Source organism: Pteropus alecto, unplaced genomic scaffold (assembly GCF_000325575.1).
Source record: "Pteropus alecto unplaced genomic scaffold, ASM32557v1 scaffold259, whole genome shotgun sequence".
NCBI lineage: Eukaryota > Metazoa > Chordata > Mammalia > Chiroptera > Pteropodidae > Pteropus > Pteropus alecto.
The window spans coordinates 415,981-438,973 of NW_006442492.1; the positions used below are offsets into that span (position 1 = coordinate 415,981).

Genomic DNA, 22,993 nt, shown 5'->3' on the forward strand with positions numbered 1-22,993 from the left:
GAAAGAGTAAACATTCCCTAAAACACTCTTGGGAATTAGAAATATAGCTGAAAACATGCCAAGGAATAAAGGTTCCAGAAAGAGTGGCCTGGCTGCAGATAAGAGTCCAGCTAAGAATAGTCTAGGAGAAATCATTCTCTTTGTTCAGTCAATAATCCACTGTAAAGACCTGGTGGCAAGACAAGTTTGCAGAGGCAGCTTTATATAGCTGTGCCTGCTTTAAGGAAATCAATATTATAAATTTAAAAAACAGAAACATTTCAAAGGCAGTTTTTTTCACTGCCAGAAATTTTTTAAATGATACTACAGAAATTTTTTAAATGATACTACAGAATAAAGGTTCCTGACCTTTTATCTGCCTCCTCTGTGCCCTCGAGCACACCATAGTCCCACTGCTAATATTTCTCAATTATTGTTTGAAAAGAACCTTCTCTCTAAGATTCTGATAAGCCCCTTCAGGTGAGCACTGACCCTTTGCCCCATCCTGAGTCTGAGAATCACCGCTATTAATAGCACTCAAATAATGTCACCTGAATGAATAAATAAATCCAATCAGTTTTTCTTTTTAAATAGGAATTCCCCTCAAAAGTCGAGAGCTTTGCTAAATACAAATAAAATACTAATAACAAGAACAGTAATAATAAGGATTAACTATATACAAAGGGAGGCTAGTGCATTTCGTTTGATCATTTACATTAACTTGTGAAGTAAATATGGTTGTAACAGAAAAAGCAACTGCCAACAGCCTCCTAAGGAGGAGAGATGTATTTGGTGGAGGGGCTGTTATTCAGCGAAGCAGTTTGATTTGGCTGGTTCTTAAGTCTAGAAATAAGGACTGAAATGCTCTGAATAGCATCAAAAATATTTGGGGTTCCAGGGTCACATGGACAGGAGAAAGCAGACTGAGGAACAGCGACGGAGGACAGCGATGCAGATGAAGGGCACTCTTCCTCTCCCTTCTATGGTGGGAGAACTGGAGACTTTCAGGAATAGGTGTTTAACTTGTGTGGGGGCCATGTGGTACGACTGCTTCCTGTGACACCAAATATTTAGCATGATCACCTAAACGAGGGGTGCCATTTTATGAAACATGATGCAGAAGATGAGCTTCGCATCTGGGTTAACACAGTATGGGGCAGAAAGAGCATACACAGCGGAACTGCAGAGGTGACCATGAGAATGTCAGTCACCCAGGAATCAAAAGACAGGATGGGGCTCTGGATTTCCATGGGGTGTGGAAAGTATGAGGCAAACTTAACCAGCTCTCAAGAGGTGGAAAGACCTTGGTGACAGCAGAGTACCTCTGGATAAGGATCACTATCCCCGTTTTGCAGGTAAAGAAATGGGCAGTTGGTGGGTAGGGAGCCAGATTAAAACCTAGAGCCTATGCACAGAACACACCACCCTGCCACTGCCCATCCCACTTGGAACTAAGCCTTCTAGGCCAAGGCTAGAGAGAGAAGTCTTAAGTCCCAGTTGGAAGTTGAAGTGCACGTAAACATGTAAAAGCAAAATGTAAGAGAGTGCAGAGAATGAAGTGTGTGTGTGAACCAGGTGCAGCTGAGACTTGCCACCCACTCAAGTGAGACCAAGAACAAGGGAGAAGTTCGGCTTTTAGGGCTATATGGCATAGTGGTAACAGATGAAAGAGAAAGCAGGACTGGAGAGATCCCATTACTCTCCAGTGTGCTGCAGCGAGAATCGATCAATGGCAGAGGGCAGCACAGACCCTGATAAGAGGGCAGTGAAGCCCGAGACGGGAGACAACGTGAGTGCCCTTGTTGCACTAACACACCAAGCCTCAGACGTTCTCCCAGACCTGCTAGTGCCATCACGGGGGAGCAGTACAAGCAGGGAGATGAGGAAGAGGCCTATTTCCTGAGAAAAAAAGAAATTTTATGAGCCAAGGACAAAAGTCTTGATGGCAATCTTAAGCAAAATTCTGAAAAGAAAAAAAAATGGGGAAGATCATAATACAGCCTGGACTCAGAAGTCATGAAACTACTCTCAGAGGTTCTCAAGTGCTCTTGTTCACAGCAACCCTAGTGGCTCAGCATTATTTTCATAGCACTCTTAGGTCAAAAGAAATACTCAACAGTTCCATTTATTTGGTAATTAGGTCCTAAGAACTTATTAAGTATTTATGTGCTAAGAATTTAAAAATAGACATACATTGAAACAAAAAAATTTTTAAATTTCATTTTTAAAACCCAGCTTAACAAATATAGCATCATTGAAAAGAATGCTGAAACTGTAAACCTGAGCTAGTACTTGCATATAATGTCTAACAGATTTCACTGTGTTCCTCTCAAAAACTTAAAATATCCAATAGGAACCTGGGGCACCCCAGCACACCATTTGTGAGCTCCAGATATATATAGAACAGAGATTCCAGATTATACGGTATGGGAATCCTATGGTCTGGGGCTGAATTCACAGACCACAGGCCCAAGACACGGTGCTGCACTTTAAGTCAGACTCCACCAAACTAGACTAGGCCCAGGAGGCGAAGGGCTGGAAACCACCTGCAAGAGGAACAGTTGGAGGAAGGAAAGCTGCTATCAGACTGCAAACAAGAGCTGTCTGCAAATCTCAGATTAGAGAGTCCACCTCTAGTGGCCAAAGGGTAGAAGTTACAGAGAAGTAAATCAGATTAAGACGAGGAAGAATGTTCCATCACTGGGAAAAATAAAGCAATAGAATGGCCTGCTTTGCAAAGCTGCATGTTCTCTATCTGAGGCAAGGTCAGGGAGACTGCTGAAGGGGCATCCTCATGGAGGGAATGTATGACTAAGGCATCTCCACGAGGGCTCTCATTTCTGAGAGGCTCTGCTGTCAAAAGCAATAAGAATTTAAACAACCATGTTTGCTTGTGAATCATTGCTGGAGGGTAAAGAATGGCAACCATAAGTATTAACGTCAAGGTCAAAACAATATCAGAGAGCAAAGAGGAGTTAAGTATTTCTGAAAAGTGAGATTTAATTTAGAAACATGTGGTTTACGCAAAATGTCTATTTTGTCAAAAAAGAAAAAGGAAAGAAAGAGCACATCTAGACATTTAAGAGCCTCTTATAAGGTAGCAAGTACAGTCTTGTCCCGGTATCCAATAGACATTTCTGGAATGTACACTATACACGAGATAGGTGAGCAATGCTTTCCCTCAGTTCTTGGACACTTCTCCCACAGAGGCTGACCCTTTCCAAGTAGCTCATGTCCCTTGGGTCTGTGGCACCACACTGCTGGTTTTCTCCCTCTGATTACATTTTCTCTCCTTGTGCTGGCCCTTTAAGGGACAGGTCCTGCAGAGCTCTGGCCTCAGTCCCCTGATCTTCTTACTCTGATTCTCCAAGCACCTTGTCCACGGCCATAAATGCAGTTAGGAGATTTGGGTACTGTCTCCAGCCCAGTCCTCTCTCTTGAGCCCCAGACCCATGTGTCCAATGGCCTTGAGGAGTCACAGACACCTCCCATGCTACCTCTCAAAGCTGACCTCGCCAGCACTTTCCAGACCTGCTCTTGCCAGGCTTCTCCCTCAGGAAACAGCTCTCCCAGGCACCCAGGAGCCCAAGCTAGATATCTGAGCATCATCTGAATTCTTCCTTTCCTTCTCCTCCAAATGTTGTCATTCTCCAAGGCCTATAGGTGCTACCTCCTTAAAAATCTCTTGGCTTTATCATCTTTCTACTCCCATGGCCCCATCTGAGTCAAGGCCAGATTGCTGTTGACACCTCTGTCTCTAGCCAGTGCCCCACATTACAGCCAGAAGAACTTTCTAAATTATAGCTCTGACCAGGTATCTCCAAAGCTGAAAACTGCAATGGCTTTGGACAAACTCCAAGCTCCTGCCCTTGGCTGACAAGGCCCTTGTTCCAACACCCACAAACTTCCTCAGCTTCTCGGCTCTCACTGTATATTCCCTCCAGCCAGACTGCACGTCTGGCTCTCCAAGAGCACCCCATTCTCTCCCATTTGAGGCCTTTAAACACGGTCCACTATGCTCCTGACTCCCTTCTCTGGGCTCCCACAGCATCCATCCCTATAGCTAGCATACAATATTAAATTATAGTATACATATACCCAACTCTACCAGAATTGCCACTTTATAATGTCTTCCATCTCTGTACCCCAGTACTTAGCTTAATATCTGACACAGATTAAGATAGAATCACTGTTTGCATTTGCTGAATAAATTATCTCATTTCTTCATTTTCAATTGCTATAACAGAGACACACAGTCAGGAACCATGTGGTAGAACAAAAAAGACACGCAAAGAGCCCGGCTCTGAGTGCGACTCACGTTTTTGTGAGGAATGACATGAGGGATATACTGCAGGATCAGTTGTGCCCGTTTTCTGTCCTTGTCGAGTTCCTGAAACAGCACACTAGGTTTGAGATCCCTTAAAAGAAAGACATGGGTTCGAAATGATTAAAACAAGAACACTAAATAAATGTTCAAGAACTATGGTGTATATTTGAATAATATAATATTGTATGCTAGCTATATTTTAATAAAAATCTTTTATAAAAACCAAAACCACCAGCCTGCTGACCATAAATAAAGTTTCAATGGAACACAACTACACTCATTTATTACATGTTGTCTCTGGCTGTTTTTACGCTACAACAGCAGAACCAAGTAGTTGCAACAGAGACTGTCTGGTTTGCAAAGCCTAAAATATTTACCATCTGGTCTTTACAGAAAAAGTTTGCCAGTCCCTCTCCCTGTGCCAGAACTTCAAGAGTTACATAAGAGTTGACATGTCATTGATAAAAAGATCTGGACCTGATTTTATGTTTAGCTGTTGCAAAAGGAGTCCCCTATCCCGCCCCTCAAAAAGACCTAGCTGTAGTTTTTCCCTGCCAATTCTGATTTTAAAAACTGCCATTTATCTATCCTGATCTGTTCAGTTCAGCTGAAAACTTTCTTCTCAGTTTAGATACGAAACATTTACTAAATATGATGTGGCTTTGTTGCCATGAGCTCTAATCATCTATGGTATAAGCATATCTTAACAGAAGTGATTATGAGGCGATCTGTCCTGACAGGTGCTTCACAGGAACAGCAGCTCTCTTTACATAGATGAAAGGACGGGATGAAACTCTTCTCTAACCTAGAACATGAGTGCTGAGCACTCGGGCAACTGCTGCCAGCAGCACTGATGAAGGGGTCTGTGTTTCCATCAGTCCCCTTTCCCATTCCCAGTGCTCACTTTCGCAGCCAGTGGTCTTCTGGGGCGAAGCGCCGCCGGCAGTCCCGCTCATACAGCACCATAAGCCACCCATGGACAGATTGGAACAGCTCCAAGGTCTCGCCCTTGGCGTTCTCTGTAAGGTTAAAAAAAAAAAAAAAAAAAGAAAGAAAGAAAAAAAGGAAGATTCACACTCATGGAGCTGATTAGAGCTGGAGAAGAGCTGGGAGGACAATGTCTTGTCTCTTCCTGTCGTCACCAAGTCTCATCATGGTCTTTATCTCCCTCACTCTGAATTTTACATGGAACCAACAGAACTAAAAAGCACCCTGGGTATGTTCTAAGTGTCTATAGGACCTGAGTATCCAATCACTCATGCTGCCTCCCACTAGTATGTCATCCAAGGACCTTTTAAATCTAAGGAACTTTGTACTGAATTCACAAGTGGAAACACTTCAGGAGGTGTACTCTAATCTGAAGTGTGACCTGGCACATATTTATTCTTCATGGAAATCAACTCAAAGAGCCAAAAGGAGATTAAGGACAAAATCATCTTTCATAATTCTTGGCACATACATGCAAATCTTGAAACACACATGGGAGAACAAGACCTCTTTAACCACATCACTATCTTAAGAGGTCACAGATAGAGAGGGAAGAAATAAAACTTCTAATTATGTGAAGAAATGTGCATTTTCAGTTAACATTAATAGACAATATGGCTAAGAATTAGCTGATACTATCAATTCTGGCCTCCCTGCCTGCAGCATTAATTGAATGATGGCTGACATCTTTATCTTACCTACAATTCCATCCCAGATCATCTTAAACATGAAGGAATTCAGAAAAGAGGAGATGGTGACTAGCTCTTCCAGTTTGAATGAAATTTGTTCTTCATAAACTTCAATGTCATCAAGGATCCTAAATGAGACAGAAAATTATTCACGATTTCCCAATAAGAAAACTAAAGATTTGTACCTCATACTAAACAAAAGGTTAAGAAATAAGCTCTATCTTTTAAGAATAGTTACTGTAAAATTTACAAATAAAATGATATAATGTCTAAGATTTGTGAGGAATTGTCTAAGATAATGAGGGAGAGAGCAGGTGGAGGTAAAGATGAAGCAAGACTGGCTATGAGTTGATAACTTTTGAAGCTGGTGATGGGCACATGAGAGTTCATTATACTATATTCTCTCTACTTTCTATTGATTTGAAATTGTCCATGGTAAAAAGTTTTAAAATACAATTAAGAAAAAAACAGTAAGCTCTATTCTATACTTTTCTCATTCATAAGGATCTGACTGACACTTTAATTCATGCTGAAATCATGCTTGAATATCAAGAAATCTTGACTAAGAGTCTGTCTGCTGAGGAAAGCTGTGGAAGCTTATTCTGCATCTGTGACAGACACTAGTGGCACTTAGTAGGTACTGGAGAAATATTTGAGTGAGTGAATAATGTCTGAAAGAATACATGAATAAGTGAACCATTTAAGATACAGCTGAAAATCTCCTAGAACTGCTCCACTTTAGAATATGACTCACTCTTGGGTCACCCCGATCCAGCAATTCAGGGTGTTTGTAGCAGCAGCTACAGACCCCTGCTCTTGCCTCCACCTGCTCACTGAGGATTTCCCTCCATGATTCTTACCTAATCTGCCGCTATACATCCCTGATTCCTTCCCATCAATGTCTTCTAGCTTGAACAATGGATAGGGAAATAAGCCTGAGGTCCAGTCTATCTTATAATTTTTCACCAACGTTTTGGAAAAAAGGGGAATTAAAAGAATACCAGATACACAAGTAGACATATAAGCTTAAAGAACAAACAAATTGAATGACTAATACTTGTTAATTTCTTACCTGTGCCAAACACTGTACTAAGTACTCGACATTCCTTTTCTCACTTACTTACTATCAGATTAGTAATGTTATCTCCATTTTACTAATGAGGAAACTGAGGCTCAGAAAGATTAAGCAACTTGCCCATAATAATGGTAAAAATAGCCAACACAGACTGAGTTCTATGTGCCATGGACAATGGTATACACTTTATGGGCATTATCTCATCTAATCCTTACCACATGGCTAAGAGGTAAGGTGGTATTGTTATTCCCATCTATAGATGAGGAAACTGAGGCTCAGAGAGGCAGAGCCTCTTACGCTTCTGCCCAGAGTGTCTCAATAAGTGGCCAAGCCAGGTTTTGTAACCTGCCTCTTTAGCTCTGGAATTTTCCAATGAATTACCTAGCATAGTGAGTAAATAGCCAAGGTAATTTGAACCTAGCTCTAGGAGACCTCCGAAGCCCACATTAAGTGGTACTGACCCAGCTCCCCTGAAAGGATGGGAAGTAACAATTGCTGAACCCGTACTATGTGCCACCCACTTTGTAAATGTTTTCTTGTCTAATTCATCTGATGACCCTGCCTCACAGGTCCAAACATTAGCAGTAATCACATCAGCAATTGCTTCCTTACTAACATTGTAATTACTTTTTCTCCATGTTCTAGGAAAGGAATTTAGGTCCACAGCAGTCAACCTACGTGATGAGGTGCCGGGAACAGTCACAGAACAGCATCAGCATGGCCAAGAGCTGCTTAGATTCTTCGGTGTCATTGTTGAGGCATTCCAAGAAGAGCTTTAACCCTCCATGGGGCCCCAGCTCACAGATAAACGCCCACAGTTTGGGCAGCAGGTCATCAAGGTAAGTAAGACCTGAAAAAGGATAGAGAAACTCAAGCTTCAGGTAGGGGCTTATTTCCCTATCTATTGGGAAAACAAAACACCAACACCTACTAGTGAATAATGTGTGCGAGAGAAAGAAGACACAATTACTAAGAAAATCTTTATCACCATGAGGATAACAATGATAATAATAGCTAACATTTAATGAGTGCTTATTATGTACCAGATAATATTCTAAGTACTTTGCATGCATTATCTTCTGTCCACCTTGTGAAACCCAACATTATCTCCATCTTGAGAGAGGAAACTGAAGACTAGAGAGGTTAAATGGCTCAAAATCACACTGCCAACTAATGTCATAGCCAAGAATAGAACCCAGGTCTGTCTGACTCAGCACTGACGTTTTAAATCTGAGATCAGCAACTTTTTTCTGGAAAGGGCAAGAGGGTTGGTATTTTTAGGCTTTGTGGGCTAGTCTCTGTCACAACTACTCAATGCTACCATTGTGGCACAAAAGCAGCCATAGACAATATGTAAGTGAATGGATGTGGCTTTGTTCCAACAAAACTTTATTTACGAAAGCAAGCAGTAAGCTGGATTTGGCCCATGAGGCCATAAGTTTATCAACCCCTACTTTAAACTATTTGCAGAAGCACCTGCATTTAGCAAAGCTTTCCTCTCATCTACTTCCATTATTCTATGTTAAAAGTAGAAAAGCAATGAATGACCACTGCAGAGAGACCTCAAGCATTACACACAAATTTAACCCTGGGTGAAGCAGAGGACATTTTAAGCCTGCTTCTTGATGGCTACGAGGCCTCAGACTCACAGGCTATATATCACTGTTATGTTCTAAGTCTATTAATACAGTGTTTGACTTAGAAAGTCTGGCTCTGAAGTTCCATGTGTCACAGAACATATAATACGATGTGTTCCTCAAATTATTCCTTAGAAAAGGGGGAGCTGCCTTATATTTGAGTCCTTATATTACCCCTCATTTTATAGAATTACTTCATTTTGAACAAAGAACTATTTGGGGAAGACTTATTAGCCTGGGATCGGGGGGGCGGGGGGTGGGTGGGTAGGACAACAGACTCAATCAATGCTACTTATGGATACTTAGAGTGTGAACTGAGGGAACTGTAAAGGAGGCAAAGAAATGTTTAACACTAGTTATTATCCCTAAAGTTCTGACCTCACATTTTCAAGGGTAGGAAGATGTGGTTATAAAATGCAGCAATCTCACAATTTAAAAATAGGTTAAAAAAAGAAACTGAATAGGTACTTGCATCCTGGAGGTCAAAAATATACTCCTACAGGACAAAAGAAGCAAAGCAACTGCTCTTACATTATGTGCACGGGCACTCACTATGTGGATGAAAATATTCATTTATAGTATCATACACCCACTCAAAAAGGGCTGCATCCTGAGCAACTGAGGCAGAAATAAAGATGCCATGCTCTGGAAAGCTGTGTCAGAGGAGTGGCACAGGGCTCCAGGACTGTCATACACATGTGAGAAGCTTAAAGACACTTCGCAAATTTTGAAAAGAAAAAACAGCAAGATTTTAAAAATGTCTATTTTCTATAATGTGTATATTGCTAAACTAACAGATCAAATATTACATAAAAGGACAAACAGCTCAGTTCCTAGCAAGCTTTGGACCCTTACCAGAACTAGCTCCAGCTATCAGCTAAGATATACAACCTATAGACCCTCGAGCCCTTGCCAGAGTCGGCGCTGGCTATCAGCCAAAATAAACAATCTACAGATACAAGAAGACCCTAATTCTTCTTTTTCTCTAGCTTAAGTTCATGGACCTAGGAAAAGTTACCAAGACAAGCAAGCCTGCAATTATCCAGGATATATCCTGGATGCCCTGCTTCAGATAACATCTAAGAAAACTCAAGCTTCTTGACACATCCGCAGCTGTTTACAAATACCAGCTGCCTAGCCCTTTATAATCAATTAAAAGCTCAAACTCCTTACCCTTCAGGGCCAGCATTACTCTTAACGTTTGATCCCTTTCCTTGCTTAGTAAGTAAATAAACCTTTTTATTTACTTCCTGACTTTGTGAATTCTTTCCCATACTGTGGTACCAGCACCCTAACATTATACATATACTTTAAGACTAATTTATCTTTCTTGTTGAAAGTATACATTTTCAAGTTGGCCAAAAAACTTGTTTTTGGATTGTTTCATTAGGACAATGGGGGACGCTTAAATTTTTGGTCACCTTAAAAAGCTGAACGTAGTCACAATCCTCTCATTCGATAGGCTTCCCAAACCCTCATATTATGGGCTGGGGCACTTGCGCTGAGTCTGGGCCCCCACCCCTTTCCTTCTCCCACTGAACTCTCCTCAGGGAACCTGCCCAAGACCAAGGCTTTACACACCATCCCTCTGCTCACGCCCCACAGAATATATTCATAGGCCTGCTTGGCATCTCTGCTGCAGGTCTAGCAAGCACCTTACACTCATCCCTGCCAAATCAGAACTCTTGATGACCCCCATAAGCCCCGCCCTGAGCTCATCATCCTCAGCTCGGCAAAGGGAACCACCATCCACAGTTGCTTGGGCCAAAACTCTGGCATCGTCTTTGAAACTTTTAGGCCTCACTCCCCCAAATCCAATCTACCAGTAAGACCTGGAGACCCTTCCTCTAAAAGATTTCATAAATCATCCTGTTTCAATCTCCATCACTGCAACAGTTCAACTGTTCTCAACCAGGAATGATTTTGTTCTCTAGGGGCATGTGGCAATGTTTGGAGACACAGATGGCTGTCACAACTGGGAGAGAGGGAAGGTGCTACTGGCATCTATGGGTTGGGGCCAGGGGCTGCCAAACATCCTACAATGAACAAGGCAGCTTCCACGACAAAGAATTACCTGGCCCAAAATATCAACAGTACTGAGGCTCGGAAACCCTGCTCTAGCCCAAGCCAACATTGTCCCTTGGTACTTTTTGTCATAGTGCCTGTCATTAAACGTATTTTTCCCTTGGTTATCATTGGTCTCTCCACTACTAGGATATAATCCCCTTGGGAACACAGACCTTGGCTGCCTTATTCACCTCTGTATCCTCCATGCACATAGGTGCTCTATAAATATCTGAAGATGAAATAAGTATGAGAGAAACAGCAGCAATTTATGATTTTAAAAAATATAAATGCAGCAGAGAAGTTCTTAATCCTTTATGCAGTAAATAGTTTCACGGCTCACAGACTCCTTGTCCTAATACCAATTCACACTACCAACTTGGGCACTACAACTTAAAAGCCTCTAATGCTCAGTTCTCTGCTCACAGGAAGGCCTTTCTTCTTTGCTCGGCTAAAAAGGAAAAAGTGTGGCATATTATACAGCCAATAAAAATGAGGTTTTTGAAGAATTTCTGACATGACAAAATACTTATAAAAGGTGACTAATGAAAGAGAAGGCTAAAACTATATATTTCAATCTAAATATATACAAATGTAGCACACTCAGCCATAGGTAGTGGTGTCGGGATTGTGGGATTAAGAGCAGTTTAAGTTTGTTTTTTTTTTCCTGCTTCCTTGTCTTTTCCGGTTTTCTATTCGGAAAAAAAAATTAGTAACTGTTTAAAAGCAAACTGTACTTCATAATGAAAGTAAGAGCCAGGTCACAGGATAGAGGTTAGTTTGACCTGTTTAATTGAGGTATAAAGACCTCTAAGAATGGCTCAAAAATAGCCTCCTTCATCACCTATTTTCTGAATCTAGGAAGCCAGAAGAAAATCAACTATTTCTAAGGAAAACTGTCTGCCAAATGTGAGATGAGAGATGACTCAAGCCTCCAAACCTGTGAGTATCTGCAGCCGGATCTGGGTCAGAGTTGTCAGCGAGGTCTGGTACAGGACACAGATGTTGCAAACCTTCTGTACCTCCACAGAATCAACGCATTTACCCCCAACAGGCTTGAGAATATTCCTCACCGATGCAGACTTCTGAAATGCACGTTTGAGGAGATCTGGCATGGAAAGAAGGAACGTGTGAGCAGAAGTTCAGCCACCTGCCAAGTTCCACCCTATAAAGGGAAGAGCATTTCAATAAAGCTCCTAATTTACAGCTTCAGCCGGACAGTGGGGCTGCTGCTTGATTCAAGTCATCTCTGCGATAAATCAGAAACACATTAACAATAGGTTTTTAGGCGAAACCCAAAGACATTTTCAGAATATCAGAAAATTTTTCCAAACGACACCGGCATGTCCAATTCTTAATGGGATCCTTTTACTGTATGCTTAACTTCAGAACCCACAAAGGTAACACCTCAGGATTATATTAGGGTAAGAGAGCAAAGGTGGAAGGCCTGGTAGATTCCCAATTTTCTGTGCTTTTAGACAGAAGCAGGAGCAGCAACCTTAAGTACTAATAATTGGCCTGTGGTTGTACCCTACTTTTATTTCAAACCTTCCCATTTTTATCTTGCTGAAGTTACACATGTTGATCCTATGCTCACGGACAGCTACCAACTGAAACTTTGCAGCACACTGGGTGGAGAGGAAAAGTCACCCTGAACCTAGAAATCTGCCACAGGCAGGTAACTCCACCAAATTAGCATCACTTCCTTAACTTTAATCACAGCAGGCAACAAGAAATCTTTCCATGGAACCCATTACTGACCCTGCAGTGAGGACACAGCTAAGGTACTAGCCTGTCAGTGAACCAGTGTCCTCTTAATCAGGAGCCCAACATGGGAGATTTCTTTTATGATCAGGAACTCAGAAGAGCTCTACTTCCCTAAGAAACAAGTCTTCTCCCTGTTTATAAGAGGTAAGAAAGGGTCCCAAATCCGTTTTCATTTGGCTACTAGATATTCAAAGCCAAATGGAAGTTCAGAGATAACATGGCAGTCCTTGTGGAATATCTATCTGTGGACATTCTCTATACATGACCTTGATTTTGTTCATCTACTTCTTTTTCCCAGGTTCTTCTTCATTATATTTTTTTGTCAAGAATTTTTATTTATTTATTTTTCATTGCCAAGAATTTTTCGTCACTATTTTGCTAAATGTAACTTGATTTAAGCGGTCTCAAATTCTTCGTGGGAGAAGTCAGAGCATCACACGAACAGAAGGGGCCAGGCACCCAGAAACAATTCGGAGCTGAACTTTAACTCAGCAGAGACACAGACCAGGCCTGCTCCAGCCACTCACTCTTCACGGGAAGCACATTCTGTGGGGATGCTGGCTGCACGTGGGCTGGTTCCTGGCTCTCCAGCAGCTTCTTGCTCAGGATGTCACTGAAGAAGATCCTGATTAGAGGCACCCCCCATAGGAACTGCAGCTGTTTGGTGATCAAGGGCATTGATTCGTTAAGACTAGGAGAAAGCAAGAGACCAGGCATGTCAGTTCCATCTGACGGATGGCCAGGGAAAGCCCATTTGGCTCTCTAAGGGACCTTATTTACTCAATATGGTAAATAAGATAATGATAATGATAAAAAGAATCCACAAATTGCTACTTAGGCCTGGATATGCAAGGTACTGACCTCTTTATCTTCCCCGTTGCTCCACCCAGACTTCCTGTGCTGCCAGTAGCATTACTTCTCTCCCTAGGTCCAGGCTCATGTCACTCATCTCTAAGGCATCCTCTATCTGCTCTTCATCCTAACCATCCTTCTTACCAGTCAGTTGACAGAAGCCATCTCATGCCTACTAAGTTGCTCCTCTTTTCACAGCCAGCCTGCAAGCCTGGCACACAAATATCACTGACTCGCAAGCCTCCTGAGAGTCTCCTTGCCTTCTAGCGCTCCTTTCTCCACCGTACACCATAGCCCCAGCGTCAGACTCAAATCCTGAAATCTGCTTTCATCATCTCGCTGCTTAAGATCCTATAATGGCTCCCACTGTCTTCCAGCCACCACCTACTGAAGATAGGCCAGGTCTGCAGCAGGCTCTGACATGCATTATTTCATTCAATCCTTTAAGACACCTTTATCAGGACTGTGAAAATTATCCCCATATTTCAGATGAAGAAAGTGAGGTGAAGCAACTTGTACAAAGTCCCTCAGAGGAATGGAGCTGAAACCAGGCCATCCATCATGCTATTCTGACTCATCTGCCCCCCACAACATCCCTCCCAACTCCCCGACAGCCCCAGTTCATCCTCTTCAAACTGGGGCAGTTCACTGGGGCACGTCATCAATGGCAATCTGTCTTTTTAAATTGAATGTCACTCAGGTATAAGGAAAAGGGAGAAAATCCAAGATTTCCTTCTCTGGCCTTCATGTTCCTGCCTAAAGGGCACCTGCCAGGGACCCCAGACTTCAGGAAGATATCTGAACAGGAAAACAGCTGGACATAACAGCTGCCTTAGCTCCAGAGACCCATATCATCTCAGCCCAGGGTACATATTTTTAAATTTGTGATGCTGCCTTACTTGAATCTCTACCTTCTAGCCTAGTGGTCTTTTTACAAAATATATTTTTGAGTTTTTAATTTAAAAATTTTAAGTTTATGTCCCACCTCTTGAAAAGGATCTAGGGTGATTTCTATTTCCTTTGAATCATGTGTCTAATTTTATTACCTCCAAAATCTGGCAGTCTGGGCACTCGATGAAAGTGATATTGAAGAAAAAAAGAATCAACCAACAAGATTCACAATTTACTAACTGAAAAGAATGAAATACAAAATATCTCATTTTTCTGAGAAAAAAGAAAGGTAGGGAAAAATATGGGTGTATACACAGGTTGTCTTTGGGTAGCAGCATTAAGGGACGGTTTTTATTCTCTTCTGGTCTTAACTATATTTTATACAATGAGTACATATTACTTTCATAATAAGAAACAAAACAACATAAGCTGGGAAAAAGAATGAAAAGGTGGTGGGAAAGAGGCAGGAAAGACAGTGATTTGCCCCTAGGACTCACCCATAGTCCACGGATTGGGAGAACCAGCCAAGGACAGGGTGCCAGTGCGTCAGGTTGGATTTCTTCTGGGACACATACTTCTGACAGTAGTACAGCATCTGGGTGAGCAAACTCACAAACCCATCCGTCTCCTCCTCTAACACTCTGGGGCTGAGGGAGCCCAAGTGTAGGAGATTGCCTACAAAGAGAGAAGGCTGGGTGCCCTGGGCCCAGAGAGACACGCTTCATCACCTCCCAGCCCTGCTCTCTGCCTGGGGCTCAGGCAGCCATAGTTATGTGCAGGAAGAAATTCCATGTAGAGGGGCACCTGTCAGTGCTAGAAATGCAGTGCGATACAGGGCTAAGGAAAAGGCTGACCCGGCTTCCAGTCCTGGCTCTGTCACAGACCAGCTGTGTGAAGCTCAACCCACCTCTTCAAACCGTTTTCTCATCTGTGAGATTGGAATACTGATCCCTACTCTCCATGTGAGAATTATATGAAGTAACATGTCAAAGGTCTGGTACACAGAGGTATGTGCTATTTAGCTGGTATGACACTTTAATATTACACTGAGATTTTAAAATCCAGGGTCAACATAAGAAGGGAGGGATCTCTTAAAAATCATTTGAAAATCATTTGAAAATCATTTGAAAATCACTTTTATTCGATGTTCACCGAAGTTACATAATATGCCTTGTGTAAGGTCTTTTATCATAAACTCCCTTAAAAATTTAGCCCCAAGAACCTTTTGCTATGTAAAAGAAAATAATTAGGCAATGAGAATTATGTACCTCTGCTGTTTTCAAATGCTTCTATCCATAAACCCTTTCCGCTACAATGAAAATGTAGTAAAACAAATGCTGCAGGCAGGCCCCACTCTCATCTAAGCCCCACCTAACTACACCCTCCCTTTTCTCTTGAGATGTGAATTATCTAGGCAACTCATGTTTCATTTTTCTTTGGATGCCAAGAAGCTAAGGGCTAAAATTTAACATTCATTTATAGTTACTCAAGTAGTTTGCCAGGCTGATATATTTTCTATGTGATTTTCAATTTTACATTCTATTTTAACCACCTGACATGTCTTTTATTTTAAGCACTTCTAATTATTACTAAAAACAGCTCGTGATCTCCAGAATGGTGAAAAGCAAAACACCTGGGCTTTCCCCGATGGCCAGAACACAGTAAGAGTCCAGCCACAGATACTCACCCATTAAACAAAGTGTATGGCATCCTTCTAAACTTTCACATACGTCACGGCATCGATCTTTATCTCTTAAAAATGTGATGAATTTGCGAAGCATGTCATGAGATTCTAAAACAGTGAGGCGCTGCAAACAATTGCAGACTGTTAACACAGAAGCTGACAGGAATAATTTCCCACTAGAGCATGAAGTTGATCACCTACAGATCACCCCCTTGTAATCAATCATGCTACTGATCTCCAAGAAGAAAATGAACAAATATGAGAACCTGTTTCTTTGAGCTACCAACAAAAGCGTGCTACACTGGCTACTGATTTAAAAGAAAAAATCAGGGTGAGAAGTGGAAATTAAAAAAAAAAAGATTTTATTTTCTAATTTCTAAGAAGAAAGGTAAAAATGGAACTGGGGGGTACTCACTTACCTCAGGGGTCACTGTGCTGAGATGAGTCACAAGAGCAGGCACAGAAATGATGTGGATGAGGAATGGCCGAATCAGATTGTCTGAAAATTGTGCAGCAATCACAGGGCTAGACACAGACAGATCACCTTACTCAATAGGTTTGCATGTGAACCTGGAGCAAAAGAACAACCATACCAACACCCCCAAATCCCTTGAAATTATGCTTTGCAGACTTCTAGAAAAACTAAAGACAAGAAATGGAGAGATCCACTAGGGGAATGGTTGAGTCAATGATAGTACATTCACATGATGTAGCTATGAAAAATCAGTTTTGAAGTTTTACTGACATGAGAGAATGCTCAAGCTATAATAAACTTTAAAAAAAAAAGCATTAAGAAACTATATATATGGGAGAGGAGGGAGGGGGTATTGATTGGGAGGAAGGACAAGAGGGGCTTTGGAATGCTGTTGTTCTATTTCTCAATTGGGGTGGTGCTTATAAAGGTGTGTTTACTATATGATAACTTACCAATAACTCATGCTTCGATTAGGCAATTTACTTTAAATATACATACAGTTGACCCTTGAACAAAGTGGGAGTTAGGGGCACCAACTCCCATTCCCTATGCAGTTGAGAATCTATACATAACTTTTGACTTCCCCAAAACTTAACTACAATCATCCCTTGGAATCTGTGGGGGACTGGTTTCAGGATACCCCCCAGATACCAAAATCCACACATGCTAGTCTCTCATATAAAATATGTACGTGGAAAAAGACATATGCAAATTCCCAATAATAAACTGAAAACACATTGTTTTAGATCTGTTGGTTGAATCTGCAGAGAAACCATTCTTATGTCGACCCTTAATTTTAAAATCTTAGCGTAATATTAATGGATATGGATGGCCAACTGCATATTTATTGGAAATAAATCTGCATATTAAGTGGACCGATATAGTTCAAACCCTCATTGTTCAAGGGCCAACTGTATTATGATATTAGTGTTTAAATATGTATATATAAATACATGAATACATATAATGAATAAAAAGACCAAGAAGACAGATAAAATGTTAACTATGTATCTCTGGGTTGTAGAAGCACGAGATACATTTTTTCTGCCTGATAGTTTTCTATTTTATCCAGGTTTTCTACAATAAGCATATATTACTTCTATAATCAGAAAAAGATCAACGTTATTAAGATAATGACCACTACCTCAAACTATATATAAAAATAAACTCGAAATAGATCATTGACCTAAATGCTAGTCTTATAACTAAAACTATAAAATACTTAGAAGAAAACACAGGAGAAAACACAAGCTATGCAGGAAAAAAAAGATAATGAGAACAACTTGCAGGAGAAACATGATCTCTTCTAGCTAATGTGCTCTAAGCAATGAGCAGATATGTTACTATTTAGACTATTAGAATTTATATAACAAACTTTTATTTTCAAGAGTACCATTTTGGACAAGAAAAATTTGAGGCTGACACACTCAAAGTATTAGTGCCTACATCAATCACCTATCTAGAGGAGGCTGACCAACCAAGGTAAATGCACTGAGCTGAGTAGGACAGAAAATTATCTAAAACAGAATCAAGTTATTTTCTGCATGCTGAGAAGAAGTTTAAATCAGGACTATACAATTCTCTAGACAGAGGAAGAGTATACCACAAGAGAATGCCACTGAAACAGTGACTCACCACTTCCCACTTCCAAGGGGACAACTGCATCATTGTAGGGGCATGCGGGCAGATGCCTTCTGAGGGCTCTCACAGGAACCCAAGGATTCTATCTCAAGCCATACTCCCACATAACTCAGTCTAACCAATCGAAACGAGGCATTGGAGGATGCAGAGTTGTCTTGCAGGCCAGTCTCAAAAGATCGCATACACTAAACACTGCTTCTTTCAATTTCTTATTATCTATTTCTCCAGCACGAGGTCATCAAAATCTTTCCTTAGTTGTTGCACGTAAGCCCCCTCGGGTGACAAATCCTACAAATATATTGCTAATTGTACATTTAACAGTGCACACATCCAAAGGCACAGCAGGACACAAAGGTAAAAGGTTCAACGCATAATCCCTGCCAAGAGAGCTCATCCTCCAACCAGGGAGCCGAAAGGCATGAAGGGAAAGACAGACACCAGGGCTAGCAGTTACAAGTACCTAAGCAAACAAGGGTCCCACATAATAAATGGAACAGGACAACTTTGGAAAAGTTCCCATGTGCCATTAATTCAAGAAATATATACTGTTCTTAGAATACGAAAAAGTGTCTAATATGTGAAGCAAGTATAGAGAGTAAGGAGTAATGAGTGTGGGCTCTGGAGTCAGACGGCCTGGGTTTAATTCTTGGCCCTACTACGGCCTGCTGTGTGATCAAGGGCAAGTGGCTTAATCTTGCTGGGCCTTAGCTTCCTCATCTATAAAATGGAGAGATAAAAGAATGTAATGAGGAGTCAATTAATGCATGTAGAAGTCTTCAAACAACATGCAGCCCATGAATGTTAGCTATTTGTATTATAAGATGTGGTGATTATGTCTAAATGCATCACTTATGATTTTATACACTTTTAGTAGTATATTCATGATGACAAAGCCACTGAATATCGTGTTTTAAAAGGTCCTGGTCATGTTCAATTACATACAAATATTCAGAAGTGGGGAAAGGTGTACTGTTTAAGAAAAAGGCTTTAGAGCAGCCTGGCCTTAACAAGTGAATCAATAGATTCTAACATGTACAGAGAAAAAACTTAAAACAATGAATATCATGTTCTTAAATGAGAAGAAATGTGGTAGAATGGTCAGATGCAACCCTCTTGGTGAATCACACTGTGAATTACAAACACATCAGGGCGGGGGAGGGGTGCTGGAATGGAAAAAAGATGTGTTCTCAGGAGATGGGGGAAGAGGCAGAGCTGCTCCAGTGCCCCATCCCCCTCTTGTGTATCACCTATTTCTTGTCTCTGACAGAGAAGAGTGGGCAATGATACTGGAACAAGGTGCCCCAGAAAGTGACTCAGGAAAGGGAGATCCAGTAAGCCTGCTACTAGGAAAACCTGTTTGTATCTAGACGGTATGACTCATTAAATACATCTCTATGTAACTTCTCGCAAAGTGTGAAATGAAGGCACGATAATTTACTAGATAGCTTGTTCTATTCTATAACTAATTACAGCATAACTGGTTGATCCTATTCCTCTGTTATGAGGGTCTGGCCTTTAGAATGCTGCTGTCCAATACAGTAGCTACTGGCTACTGTAAAATGTGGCTCATCCAAATTCAGATATGCCATAAGTGTAAAAATACACATCAATTTTTGAAGACAATATGAAAAGTAAAATTATTTACTTAAAATAGATAATTTAAGAATATTATAAGTAAGCATTATACTGGTTTAAATAAATATTGTTAAACTTAATTTTCCCTTTCTTTTGACTTTTTTCATGTGGTTCTTATATTTCTACTGGACAGTGCTGCTCTAGACCAGCCTTATCCAATAAAATTTTCTGTGACAACAGAAATATTCCATATTTGTAGTCCAACGTGGTCTTCATTAGCCACATGTGGCCCCTGAGCACTTGAAATGTAGTTAATGCAACCAAGGAACTGAATTCTTAATTTTAGGTAATTTTAACAAATTTCTATATAAACAGCTCTGTGTGGCTAGTAGTTAGTGGAAAGCACAGTGTAGACCAGGAGCTGGCAAACCGTGGCCCACAGGCCAAATTCTGCCCACTGCCTAATTTTGTAAATAAAGTTTTACTGGAACAAGGCCAGACTCATTTGTGTATGTATTGTCTACAACTGCTTTGCACTCCAGGGTAGTAGTACAGAAGTTGCATGGCCCAAAAAACTAAAAATATTAGCTAGCTGGCCCTTTACAGAAGTTTGCCAACCCATGCTCTAGACCATCATTTTCCAAACTGGTGTTCCATGGAAAACAATTCCATGGGATATTAACAGACATGCTCTACCATCTAAACATTAGGCAAGGATAGTCCATGTTTAGATATGTTTGGGCCCACGTCAGGATAAAAACAAAACAAAACAAAACACAAGAGTCCTGCTACTGCAGGACTTGAAAGAGCTTTCGGCAGTCCGGTGCACTGTGGATTAGCAGCAGGCGGCAGAGCAGGGAGCTTTACCAAGCTGTCTGACCATGGCCTTCCTTTCTTTCCCAAGTTATTATCATCCTGGGGATTAAGATTTATCAAGTTATTAACAACTCCCCAAGTTACAGTTCCTCTCAACAGTTTGAATGTTCTGGACCCATTACCAAGCACAGCCTTTTATATTTGGTGGTTTTCAGAACTGCAGATATAATTTCTATTAGAAAAGATTTAGCTTCTATGTACTGCATATCTCTTAACCGATGGCAAATACCACATCCTCCCTGGTTCTCCAAATTCTAACATTTTAAATTCATGTTCATAACACTATTCCATCTTTTTACTCTGCCCTTTGCTGGCTCTTCTCCAGCCCTTAGGTTCCCTTTATTTTATCAACTAAAAGCTCAAAAAGAGAAAGGATTTATCTTGGCTCCCAGCTGACTGAATAGCTTTCCTCAAATCATGATGCAAAAATATTCAGAGGTACAGATGGAAGAAAAAGAACAGTCACAGATGTGTCCTTTTCACCAAGAACAATACTTCCTGTAATTTCTGAACCAGTGGGCAAGCCCATACCTAACATGATTAATGAGAGAAAAGCGAGAGGAGGCAGCCTTCGGAAGCATGCCAACGCCTCAGCTATAGTTTCCTACTTACCGCAACGCTAGGGAAAAGGCTGCAGTTAAAGTGCCTTTGGACAGACAAGGCCGAGGTCTCGCCAGGCCACGGGTTAACAATATCTGAAAAGAACATTTTAACTGGTCAGGGAACTGGTCATGCCAACTTTGTATTCATCTGTATTTAAAAAAAAAAAAAAAAAAAAGCATAAAAGTGAAATGAGTGCTTCACATAAAAAACTATATTGGAATATTACTACAAAATGATAGGAGTTAGTTAAAAAAAAAAATGATGAGAGAAAAAAGCAATGGGTACAGAGGTTCATTATACCACTCCCTTTACATTACATGGTATGTTTAAATTTTTTAAAATAATAAAGTTTTTTTTAAATTACAGCTCATAAAAATATCAGACTTAAAATTTCAAGACAGTCTATTATTTTTCAGAAACAGTTCTGAGACTCGGTGTCAAGTAGAAGCTTCCCCACTGTGATGACCTGTTGAAAATACTACCTTTGGCCGTCACGACGCCTCACAGGGTTGTGAGGAGAAAATAAAGCCTAATCAGGAAAGAGCCCACTGCAGTGCCAGGCAGGAGGGCTAAATCATTTAACTTCTCAAACTCGAGAATTCTAAAGTTCTTTTAAACAGCAGTTAGGCTTCTGACCATTCCTTGGATGTATGAACTGGCACAAAAGGTGCACTGTGGATAGAAGGCAGTTTGAGGACACAGAGCTAGAAAGATAATTACAGACACCAACCAAAAAGAATCTGAGCAAAAAACTCTGAGCTTCCTGAGTTTAAATTTCAAGAGACTGGATTACACCTGTAGCCAAAAATATAGTACATTTAAGTGACATCCTGGTGCCACTGTCCTTACACAAATCACAAGTGATCCAAGGTGGGGGGAGGAGGGGAGGGAGAAGAGAGACCACTAACCACTGAACTCTTCTTGTAAACATTGTTTCTGTAAGGAGGGCGCCAGGTATTCCAAAACCAAACATGAAAATCTACGTTTAGATTTGGAGAAAGAGGTCATATATTAGGGGATGGGGTCACAGACCTGTAGCACAGAATAAAATCCATGCTGGTTCAGATGTCCCATTATATTTGCACAGATATGGTTCATGGCTGGTCGAAGACTCTCACCTAAATGAAGAAAAAAAGTCTGAGGAAAAAAAATCTCTGGCCATAATGTGAAGGTGGGACAGAAAATCATGTCCCAGACCCAAGGCCGAAGGAAACAAGATATTCTCTGGCTTGCCTTCCTATTCCCCTTAGGTCTGGTACCAGAGTGCTGGGAGATACTGCATATCCAGAATTCTATCTCTCCTGGAAGGCCCAGCTCAAGTGTCACCTCTCAGGTGATGAGTCCTATCATTCCTCTAGTCAGGAGTAATGTCCCTGGCCTCTGAGCTCCTAGAGCACTTTTCCTAATACCCTCAGAGGGCCCGGGACTTCCTATTCTCTGTGGCTGCCTCCTCTTTACACCAGGATACAAGCTCCCTGGCAGAGCCTAAAACTCACATTTTAACTCTGCCCCTCCGCTGTACCCACCCCGCCCCCAACTCCCCCTGCCAGAGTCCAGGATGATGCCTTCAAATAAACCCACTTTCCTGGCCTAAAGCAACTGCATGTGCAGTTTCCTCTGCTTTCAGTTTTGCCCTCCTCTCCACTCTGTAAACTCTAACCCTCCCTCCACCTCTTAGCTCAGACATTGCTTCTTCAGGAAGGCCTGATGCCCAGACAGAGCAAGTCAAGGTCACTCCCACCCCACTAAATACGCTCTTTCTCTTGTTCTCTTCCTTCCCAGCACTTCTTACACTATGCTGGTGACTCCTCTTTAATGTCTGTTTCCCCCACCAGACTCTAAGTTCTATCGGGAAGGGCAGGCACACAGCG

At 41.3% G+C, this 22,993-nt stretch overlaps 1 protein-coding gene across 4 annotated transcripts in view; it reads right to left on the minus strand.

Moving 5' to 3' along the window:
* Positions 1–22,993, minus strand: part of UBE3B (ubiquitin protein ligase E3B) — a 50,901-nt gene that overhangs the window by 18,068 nt on the left and 9,840 nt on the right. For all 4 annotated transcript variants that reach the window (XM_025040069.1, XM_006922152.3, XM_015597314.2 and 1 more), the window contains exons 8-18: positions 22,155–22,240; positions 21,132–21,214; positions 16,372–16,477; positions 15,956–16,076; positions 14,766–14,943; positions 13,053–13,216; positions 11,699–11,866; positions 7,736–7,907; positions 5,992–6,110; positions 5,211–5,325; positions 4,298–4,397 (exon numbers count right to left, since the gene is read on the minus strand). In XM_025040069.1, the coding sequence (XP_024895837.1) occupies positions 4,298–4,397; positions 5,211–5,325; positions 5,992–6,110; positions 7,736–7,907; positions 11,699–11,866; positions 13,053–13,216; positions 14,766–14,943; positions 15,956–16,076; positions 16,372–16,477; positions 21,132–21,214; positions 22,155–22,240 (1,412 nt within the window). The remainder of the gene's footprint in view (positions 1–4,297; positions 4,398–5,210; positions 5,326–5,991; positions 6,111–7,735; positions 7,908–11,698; positions 11,867–13,052; positions 13,217–14,765; positions 14,944–15,955; positions 16,077–16,371; positions 16,478–21,131; positions 21,215–22,154; positions 22,241–22,993) is intronic.